Genomic DNA, 11,179 nt, shown 5'->3' with positions numbered 1-11,179 from the left:
TATATATATATATATATATATATATATATATATATATATATATATATATACACACACACCATAAAACCCCTATATGTTTTTATGTTAGTGAAATACATACAGAATTGTAAAACTGTTCGTTAACAAATTAGTATTTCCTTAAAAGATTTTTTTCCTTTTTTTCTGTTTAAGATTTTTGTGCTGGGTTGTCAATAAACATATTTTTTCAAGTCAGTATGTCCTGTGTCCGGAAGCATAATCAGTTAGAAAATATCAGCATGAACAAAAGATACACAAAAATATGCCTAGATTTCACTTAAGACTATGTCAGAATGTCATATGTAGTTTCAGACGATCTCTAATGTGTATTACTTAATTATCATTTCTGTTTTCTGCTTAAATGAAGTAAGGCAATCTTCCTTTTTTGTTCCTTAGCTTCTTTCCTACACAGTGAGCCTAAGTCTGATCATCCAATTTAGGTTGCAGTTGCTCCCTCACATGTGTATGCTAGAATATACTCACAGTTTACCCTATTAGAATCATATACAAAGTGGGGAATTTTTATATCAAAATTAATATAATCAATTACTAACTGCTATAGTGTCCTAACAAATTACAGTTATAAAATAGAGCATATATTCTTTAAATCTGTATTAGCTATAAAAATAAAATAGGAAACTCAGGTAGGCTTTCAGTCAGTGGAATAATATTTGTCTAAGGTAACTTCAATTTCAGGTACATGCTGATCAGAGACAGAGTATAAGATTTTCTCTCAGCCCCTTATACTTTGTCATTTGCAGTGATAATACCATTTAAAAGACAAGGTGCATGGCTTTATATTTTGTTATCCTTGGACAAGAGACAGAGTATAAGATTTTCTCTCAGCCCCTTATACTTTGTCATTTGCAGTGATAATACCTTTTAAAAGACAAGGTGCATGGCTTTATATTTTGTTATCCTTGGACATGGTAGAGCTGAAAGCAATTGTTACCTTTAGTTCTGAATTGCTTTGAAGCTGAATATGCACAATTTTAGAGGTCTCATATTTCTTGGAATATTGCTTTAATCTCTTTAACCATCCTTTTTATGTTAATATGAACTTCTAATCTGGTCTTTGACCTACTTTAGAAAGTGACATTGCATTTTCCTCATTTTCTTTCACAGATAAAAACTGGATACAAGAAAACAGAACAGACTCCAATTACTGCTTCAGACAACAGCCCTGCAGATATATCTAATGCAGGTAAATGCACATTTAATTCCCCTTTCTTGTTATTTTTTTCAATTACTCTCTCAATGAGAAGTGCATAATATGACTTAATAGACTTTAAAGAAGGATGTGTTATGGCTTTTTTCCTTCAGTGAATAAAAGAGCAAAATGAATGTATTGTTCTCTGATCCCTGTTAGATTATGGCTTTTATTGGAAATTTCCATGAACAAAGGGTTGAAGTGTTAATAGATGTATTATCATAACAGTGTCTATGAAGCTATAATAATTAATGAATTGTTGAAACCAAATAATAAAAACTTCCGTGAATCAAGATTAGGTTCCCTTGTGCTTTTAGTAAGATACTAAAGAGAGATATTGAATGCACCTTTCAGAAAACACATTATAGAAGGGACCACAGATTAAGAAATGTTCTGTTTATTTGGAAGAAATCATATGGATATAAATTAGAAAGGATATCAATATTATGAATTCAGTATTATGGTCTCTTAATTACCATGAAATGATTACTGACTTTTTAAAACAATTTAGCATTGCCACTCGTAAAAAAAAAAAAAAAAATTTATCAAGCTGTAAAGTGCATATTGGCTCAAATATCAAGAAAAAAATCCCTCCCTTGAAATTAATCTCCAAAAGTTAAACACATATAAACAACAATCAAAAACCTATATTAATGTAAACAAAAAACTAATTGCATATGGGTAAATTATAATTCAAATTGTTACCTATATATTTTAATTTTTAGTAGCATTATCTAGATGAGAATTACAAGATAATGAAGAGTTAGTTTAAATTAAATAACTACCAAACTTTATAGGAATTTATACTGGATTCCATAGTAGTTTCCTTTGATTTGGGGCAGTATTTGCCAGGGGGTCAGTAGTAATCTTTAGCCGTGAATTTTATGCTTTTTTACTTAGTGGGACTTATTGACTCTTTATTAGCATTATTCCCCTTACATAATTAATGCCCATTCTCTTGATAAACTATTTTTATTTTAAACTGGGAACCCATGTGAGAAGAAAAAGATAGATGAATGATGCAAATAGTCCTGATGAGACATGGGATCAAAGTTGCTAGATGACAGAAGTCCAGGTTATTTATTCCTTGATTATATCATAAAATTTTAATTATTACATAACATTTGTATAATATGTTTTTAATTTTTAAATAACTGAACTACTCAATGACTCTTTCAACCATTTATTTATTCAGTAAGCATTTACTGTATATGTTATGTTTGTAGAAAACATAGTACAGTAGGAATTATGACAGAATTAGGATATTTTCTATGAGACCCTTAATAGTATAATATGAAATAAAACACGGGATTAAAAATCTTCAGTGTTCAAATTAGAAACATTTAAATATATATTTACATAATTGTTTATATATGTGTTTTATCGAGTAGTTACTTTTGCAGTTTTCTATTTTATTTGGAGCAGGATGTCGGTGGTTTTAGTACTCTAAGGAGCATACTGTCTTGTGGATGGATAACACATTTACATAAACAATGTGAAGCCATGAACAAAGTGAACTAAGGAAAGAAGTAATGAGAGGTTTGAGAGTGAAGGGAAGACATAGTGGTTACCACCAGGCTCTGAATGCAAATCCTTGCTCCCAGCTTATTAGCTCTGTTGTTACCATGAAATTGTTTCCTCATGGGATTATTAGGAGGATTAAATGAGGTCATGCATGTCAAGCCCTTAATGTTGTAATTGGTACATAGTATATGTTCAGTAAATTTTGTTATTAATATTGCAGAACCTTTAGACTAGAGTATAGCTCAGATAATATTCTAGGGCATGTTTTTGGAGCAGAAGTAAAAGCTTCCAACCCTTGATTCAATTTTGTGTCCTCTCCTCAACCTCTAAAACTAGTACATAGTAAGGGATTTGTCACAATATGCAGAAATCATTAAAGAAAAGTTTCTTGGCAAAAGTCAGACATTATCCAAATCTTGAAGGAAGTGGTAAATATCTATTGATGGATGAAGGCAGGAGATTATCCCTAGTTAAGGAAGCACCATGAGCAAAAGCACAAAACTAAGGATGAGCTAGATGTCAGGTAACCTAACAGGGAAGTCCCATTAGAGCAAAGAAATCTTGTAACAATGAATAGATTGAGGTAAATTTACACCGGTGGCTACAAGAAATGATACTAGATTTTATAACAGAAAAAAAAGTTTAATGAAAAATATAGTTGAGTAAGTTGTATGTAAAGTAAATATTAAAAAGCAATTAAAATGGAACATTTTTGTAGGGTAGAAATAGCATTAACTCAGTCCCATTTTCTTCCACATAGATGTAGTAAGCAAGATATTTCCAGGGGGGCGCAGAAAAAAGGCAAAGTCATGTCTAAGTTGTCTCTAGATAACTTATATACATTGTGATTTGCCTATTATATGCAATTATAGATTGTTCCAAATTAAATCATTAACCATCACCTGTAGATTTCTTCAGTCAGTTGGTGTTTATTAAAAATGTATAAACAAGCTTTAATGTTAACCTCAACAAAAATAAACTTAATAAGGTACTTCTACGTCTGTTTCCATGTCAAGATCATTCCGAAGTGTAAAATTGGTTAGAATTTTTTAAATCCACATACTACTTAAATGTATTCAAGAACTATCCTATTCATAAATTTATTTCAAAATTCAGAGCCATTTACTATCACCATCAGTTGAATGAGTTTGTGAGTAAACTAAAACTATGCCAAAGACATACCTGTTGATTTCAACAAGGGATTGTTGCATGAAGAAATACTGTCATTACTTTAACGATAACACAATCCTTAATTTCTCTGCACTAACTTTGAAACTGAAACAAATAGAAGGAAAAATATCCATTGAGGGTTCATTGTGTTTAAAAAAAAATGGTATTGATCCTTCCTTTATAAAACATTCCCTTTCTTCTCCTAGAAAGAGTAATAGGAATGGAAGATCCAAGAGAATAATAAGCCATCCTTTGAAAAGTCTCATTCCCCCAGACAGGAGCAAATAAAGAGTCTGAGGCTGGGATAAAGAGATGTCATTGGCAAATAAGGAAAACTGTCTATGAGAGGCTTTTCAGGTCAAGCTACTCTGAATTGCCAAATCATGCTGGATGTATGCACAGACTTTCTTAAGGTTTTAACTCGGGAGTAAAAGTTTAGGGGAAGGTTGGCTGGAAGAACAAGATTTGGTTATACTGTGATTGAATATTGTTAAATGGGGGTTAGTATAATTTTACATTAAATCTCCTATTAATACAGTGTGTCTGTATTAATATTAACACTACTTTATAGTTTTCACAGTAGTTTTCTATGATTTTACTGATTTTACCTTTACTACTCCTATGAGGAGGTCTGTTTTATTCTTCCTGCTTTACAGATTAGCAAATTGATGACGAAAGTTGTTGACACATTTAAGAACATTGGTTTCAGGAGTCACAAAAAATTAGAATCCTAACATTGTCACATACTAGCTTTGGGAACTTGGGTCTTTTTATCTTTGGGATGGGAATAATAACACCTATGTCATTATGGTAATTGTAAAGATTAATGAGCTTATATAGGTAAAGTAAATAGTGCGCTGCCTGGGTAGAAGTAAGCATGAATAGAAGCTAATCTTCTGTTGTTTCCACTGTTAGACATTGCAATTTTTTATGTTTAAATGTAGGAAAACGAGTGAGAAGCATGGCTCAGGGTGTGTGTGTCCCTGTCTCACCTTCTCTTCTGTCCTCCCCTCTGCAACTCTTCCACACACTTAATTACATTGAGTAATTCAAGCCCAGAGTTAGTCTTAGTCTGCAACCATGACTGTTAGCGTGGGCCCACCTAAGTGTTAGTGTGCCTTAATTGTCGGTCAAGCACCAAGCTAGAAGTCATTGTCAAGCCTCATGTGCCCAAACCTTAAAACATGAAAAATAAAGTTTGGCTTATCAACTTTTTGGCCTTCCATACCATTCCACTCCATGCTGAACTTTTATGGCACACTTTAGGTTTGGCACAGAATTTCTCTTAAGAAGGAAAAAAATGTGTGTGTGTGTGTGTGTGTGTGTGTGTGTGTGTGTGTGTGTGTGTGTGTGTGTGTGTGTGTGTGTGTGTGTGTGTGTGTGTGTGTGTGTGTGTGTGTGTGTGTGTGTGTGTGTGTGTGTGTTTAGTATTTTTTTATCCCATGGCCAAAAATTAGGTATCATAATAACAAAGTACATTTTCTTGATTTTATCAGAACTGCGAAAATTCTATTATACTAAAATTAGTCTTTCTCAAGGTTTCATTCTATTTGAAGCTAAAAGTCAGTAACCATTTTTTTCTGATTTTGACACCTATAAGCTATATTAAAGATATTGCATAGAATGTTAAGGATATGTTAAAGGTTTAAAGGAAGACTATTTCTTTTCATGTGCACTTCTTATGTTCTTAAGCGAATGCAAATCATTCTGTACTTGGAGACAGATGCTCCGAGAAATGCATAGAATGTTAAGGATATGTTAAAGGTTTAAAGGAAGACTATTTCTTTTCATGTGCACTTATGTTCTTAAGCGAATGCAAATCATTCTGTACTTGGAGACAGATGCTCCGAGAAATAAAAAAAAAAAAAAAAATTAAAACACTGCATAAAGATGTGACATTTTAAAAAGTTTTTTCTCTTCTTCTTGTTTCTATGTAGAACTAGCAAAATACCATTTAAAAGTGTATTTAGAATAGAGACAATTTAGACAGTAAGGATCAACACGTATTAGGAATTTATTTTACAAACTTTGGCATATAAAAACAAATAATTTTTCAAGTTCTATTCCCTTGTGGCACCTGGTTTCTTATTCATGCAACAAGGACAAAGGCTTGTCCAAATAATCAGGGTATATTGAGAGAGAAGTGTATGACCCTCAACTCCTGAAATTTCATTTATGCTACGTGAAATATAACCCTTCTGTGAAATAAGAAATAGAATTGTTAGCTTAAAAAGTTCAGAGTCTATATCTTACTTTATGTGAAAACTTGAAATGATTTGTACTTGTGGATTTTTCCTGAGTACTTCCAGTATTTACATCACAAAATCACTTTTATCAGCCAAAGAAATATTATGATTTTTTTGAATATCTGGTGTAACTTTACTTCTTTTTAATGCATTGCAATGATGGTAACAGTGATGGGATGTATGTTCGTCTTTTGAGTTAATATTTCTGTGGAACCTCACAATGCATAATTGGCCACTCTTTTTATTTATGTCTTGTAGGACTCAAGTGAAGCTGGTTTATATAATTATAATACATTTTAGATTTAAAGAAAAAAAAAATCGTGAAAACTGCCAACTGATTAGCCAGAATTATTTTTGGACAGCAGGAGCTCAGAACACATCCTGTCAAATGAAAACTTCTATTCCAATTAAGTTTCCAATTAATGTGCACCCTGTTGTCTCTTAGATATTGCTCCTACCTGGACTGATAATTATGGACCACAAGGAAAGAAGATTTCCTTAAATCCCTCTGTTCGTCTTAAGGCAGAGAAACTGGAAATGGTAAATCCTTTAAGTTTTCATTTTTCTTCCATAAGACAACAACAGGAAGAAAATATTCTCATTCTTTGAGAGGATAAAGTATTGGAGCTGAAGTTACTTATTTGCAACTAAATGAATAGCAGTTTGGGTTTAAATTTTTTAATTCATGTTTGAGTTTGGTGGTTCATGGTGGCTCACTAGTATAAAATAGAAATAAAATGTTTTGTAACTAAATTAACATTCAATTTAATCTGTTTCCTCCTCTCTGGGAATAAGACAAATATGGTGTGTTATACTTTAGAATAAAAGGAAACATGGAATAAATTATGACTAAGTGTATTAGGCTTCATATATAATAGCAATAAGTGCAATAAGGGAATTGTCCATTATTCAATTTTTTTTAAAAGTAAAGAGAAACTAAATCCTAAAGAACAAAATAAGTCAGATGTCCACTAAATATAAAAAGATAGATGCAGTATACTAAAGTACCAAAAAATAATTCTGACAAGAGTGAAACATTAAGACTCTGTATGTGTAAAGAAACTTAAGATGACTAAAAAAAAAAATTAAAGGTAGAAAAACACCTTCAAACTTTTCCTGTCAGATTACTAGGGATCCAACAGGAAAAATATACATGGTCTTTTTTTCTTTTTTTTTTTTTTTTTACTGTCAAATGGATATAGTGCTGAAGGTCCACAACCTCTACTTTCCTGTCAGTTCTTATGGGTAATGTTTATTCACATTTTAGGAAGACTGAAATGCACAGTTAAAATAAAGCACGCAATCTGTTTATTCCCATATCCATACCTTTGCTTGGACCTTAATAGTACCTTTCTCACTGCCAATTGAATCTTAACCATTGTTCAAATTCTGAATCATGTAGGAGAGAAAAGATTTTTTCACCCATTGCTAGGTTCATGGCTGAGACTTCTATAACAAAAGACAAATTAACAAGGGGAAAGCATGCAAATTTATTGAATATAAGTTTTACATGACATGGGAGCCTTCAGAAATGAAGACCCAAAGAAACAGGGAAACTATTTTTGTGGACAGTCGTGCAGAAGTATGACTAGAGAAAGCATGCAAATTTATTGAATATAAGTTTTACATGACATGGGAGCCTTCAGAAATGAAGAACCAAAGAAACAGGGAAACTATTTTTGTGGACAGTCGTGCAGAAGTATGACTAGGCTTCAGAAATGAAGAACCAAAGAAACAGGGAAACTATTTTTGTGGACAGTCGTGCAGAAGTATGACTAGGGGACAAAAGGATATGATATAATGGTAATAAACTGGGGGGGACTTAGCAAGGGGTGTGTGTTCAGATTCTTCCTGATATCTTTGTGCCGTCAGAGCTTAGGACATCTCCAGTTCTCTGAGTATAGGGAGGACTCCTCTGGGATGAGTCTTATAACCTACTTTCAGGGGAAGGTCAACTAGGTTTTAGGGCCCTTTTCAGAGAAGGGGTGAGAAAAAGTCAGAGAGACCTTCCCGCTTCTGCTGCTTTCTCAAATACCCAGGCGCCATATTTTGGGGTGGCATGTCCTGAGCCCTGTCATTCAGTTCTATCTCCTTCATCCAGACTTTGCTAACTGTTATAGTTTAGGTCAATATTCCCTTCTCTTGAACATTGGTAGTACTTATCATCACTTTATAGTGCCTTATAATCTTTCATTATGATCTTTCCAGTATCTTATTTTATTGATGAAATTGTAGACCCTATAGCACCTACCACTGATTAAACACCATAGTTTGAGCTCAGTAAAACTTTACAATGAATTAGTACTTATTAATTAATTAGATATAATTAAATAGATGTCTCCTTTATAGTTTGAGAATTTTGAGTATCTTTTCCTATCCTGTGCTGTCTTATTTGTGGCTAAAATGTAAGTTCTCACTAATGGCAAGGGCTTCACTCAGTTAATATTAACATTTTCAAAAATAGAGAGTTTTAGGTTGGAAAACATATTTATTAAATATTTAGAAATGAATAATTACTGTACTTTAATGATACTGATTTGATATACATTTCTGAACATTGAAGATTTAATATTAACCATTTCTCTGGATAAGTAGAAAATTATCCAGCTAACTATTTTACCTGGGAGAATTTGTTCATTTATTTTGTTTAAACTTTTCTAGTATATGATATTATTTTTAATCTGATTAATATTCATAGAGATGTGAAAATTTAAATTTGTATTGATTCTGAGAAATATGAGTTGCTTGACTGTTAAATCAGAATTCCAGTTTTTTGGTCCTCCTTTTAGCCTAAACAAATTGGTTATTTTTTGTGTGAAAATCAAATGGCAGTTTCAGAGCAAACAAACTCAAATGCTGTGTAAATTCAACCTCTGCTCTTATTCCAGATATTTAGTAGTGCATTCTTTGTTTTCAGAATTTGAAACTATATTTCACTTAACATATTTTTTTCTAAAATCTATGTTAGCTTCTATCCACCCAAATATTTCCTAAGCTACTCTTTCTTTTTTGCGTAGTTACATGTTAATATAATAATATCACTATCACTTCAATTTGAAATAGTTCCTTCTATTTTAGTTGCTACTTCATAGACAGATTCAACTATATTATCCATTACATTTTAACATATTCATATGCAGTAGTAAATAAGGCTAATGTAACCAAGTATTTTAAATGAAATAAAATTATATTTTTTCTTTATCTTTTATAAATGTTATGTTCAGCATCAGGCAAATTGGTGTTATAAAATGTTTCACAAGGAAAAGTTGTTGACTAATTATATATAGGTAATTAGCCTACTCAATACAATTTTTAAGGAAGGCAAAGAGGTTAGAATTTGATGAAGAAAATTACCTGTCAAGACAATGCCATATATATTCAGATAGAAAAGTGGATAAATATATACATAGCATTTTTATATATATGGCATATATATATACATACATACATATGCACATATTTATATGTACGGACATAAATTTGTTCATAGGTATGTACAGGTATATACGGCATTATCTTCATGTCATTTTCTACTGGTCTAAGTAGATAATTTTATATCAGGATATACTGGAAAGTGATTTCTTTCTTTTCCTTCTTTCTTTAGGGAAAGTAATTCCTAACACTGAGCTAATTATTTTTAACTCCTTGTCCAAAAAATGAATTTATCATTACCTCTTTCCATGGATACTCTGAGAATGATTTAATGTACAGATACAGATATTTTAAAGTAACTTCACCAGTTATTTGTAGCGATAGATTTTTTCAAAGTATTTTTACAAGTGCCATGTATCTCATTTTGATCCTAATGTTAAACTTATAAGTAGGCATGGTAAACATAGCAGGTAGGGATACAATTCATTATTTGGCTTGAAGACAAATTATTGTGCCTCAACACTGTCTGCATTTTCGTACCTGTGAAAGATGCTTTGGGATATGAATGCCATTTCACTGATATTTACTTTACCTCTTGCCATTTCTGTAACATTTGAAGAAAACTGTAGTGAGTAATGACATATCCAATGTCTGATTATAGTTAATGAAATGTTCTTTGTAATAGGTTGGAAGGTGTGTGACTAATATTGTAAAGAAGTGATTTTTTTTATTGTTCAGACATCAGAAAACCTTTAGGACATTTATTTAACTAATTTGCATTTTGCTTAGGTTTAAAAAATGACCTTAGTAATTCAAGATATTATCAGAACCTATGTTTTGTTCAAAACTAGGGCCGGCCCGGTGGCGCACTGCTACAGTGCACTGCTTGGGAGTGCGGCGGCGCTCCCGCTGAGGGTTCGGATCCCACATACAGACTGGTTCCCGCTCACTGGCTGAGCGAGGTGCGGGTGCGACACTGAGGGTTGCAATCCCGTTGCCGGTCCCGGTCCGGTACGGGCGCGACACTGAGGGTTGCGATCCGTTGCCGGACACGAAAAAAGACAAAAAGGAAAAAAAAAAAAACTAAATTACTTCTGATTTAAACTTATGAACTTACCTCACTGACATTACATGCTGTATTCATCTAGAGTAATTTTTACTTTACATTTGTGATCATTTGATTCTCAACAAGGATATAAGATAATTTAATAGAGAAAGAATAGGCTTTTAAATAAATGGTACTGGGACAACTGGATATCCACATGCAAAACAATGAAGGTAGACACATCATATACAAAAATTAACTCAAAATGGATATAGACCCAAATATAAGAACTAAAACTATAATTATTCTGATAAACTGGGCTTTATCAAAATTTAAAAATTTTGGTTCTTCAAAGTACACCATCAAGAAAGTGAAAGGAGGGCCGGCCCGGTGGCGCACTGGATAGTGCGCCGCTTGGGAAGCGCGGCGGCGCTCCCGCCCGAGGGTTCGTATCCCACATACAGACCCGGTCCCGCTCACTGGCTGAGCGAGGTGCGGACGCAACACCGAGGGTTGCGATCCCGTTGCCGGTCCCCAGTCCGGTACGGGGGCAACACTGAGGGTTGCGATCCGTTGCCGGACACGGAAAAAGAC

At 33.0% G+C, this 11,179-nt stretch overlaps 1 protein-coding gene across 1 annotated transcript in view; it reads left to right on the top strand.

Annotated features, from left to right (window-relative positions):
• Positions 1-11,179, top strand: part of STXBP4 (syntaxin binding protein 4) — a gene marked incomplete at its 3' end in the record, with an annotated part of 112,783 nt that overhangs the window by 42,018 nt on the left and 59,586 nt on the right. Inside the window, exons 7-8 of the mRNA XM_008585150.1 lie at positions 1,144-1,222; positions 6,614-6,708. Of these exons, the coding sequence (XP_008583372.1) occupies positions 1,144-1,222; positions 6,614-6,708 (174 nt within the window). The remainder of the gene's footprint in view (positions 1-1,143; positions 1,223-6,613; positions 6,709-11,179) is intronic.

Source organism: Galeopterus variegatus, unplaced genomic scaffold (genome assembly GCF_000696425.1).
Source record: "Galeopterus variegatus unplaced genomic scaffold, G_variegatus-3.0.2 Scaffold3472, whole genome shotgun sequence".
NCBI lineage: Eukaryota > Metazoa > Chordata > Mammalia > Dermoptera > Cynocephalidae > Galeopterus > Galeopterus variegatus.
The sequence above is the reverse complement of the archived record's forward strand: the minus strand, read 5'-3'. Positions and strand labels throughout refer to the sequence as shown.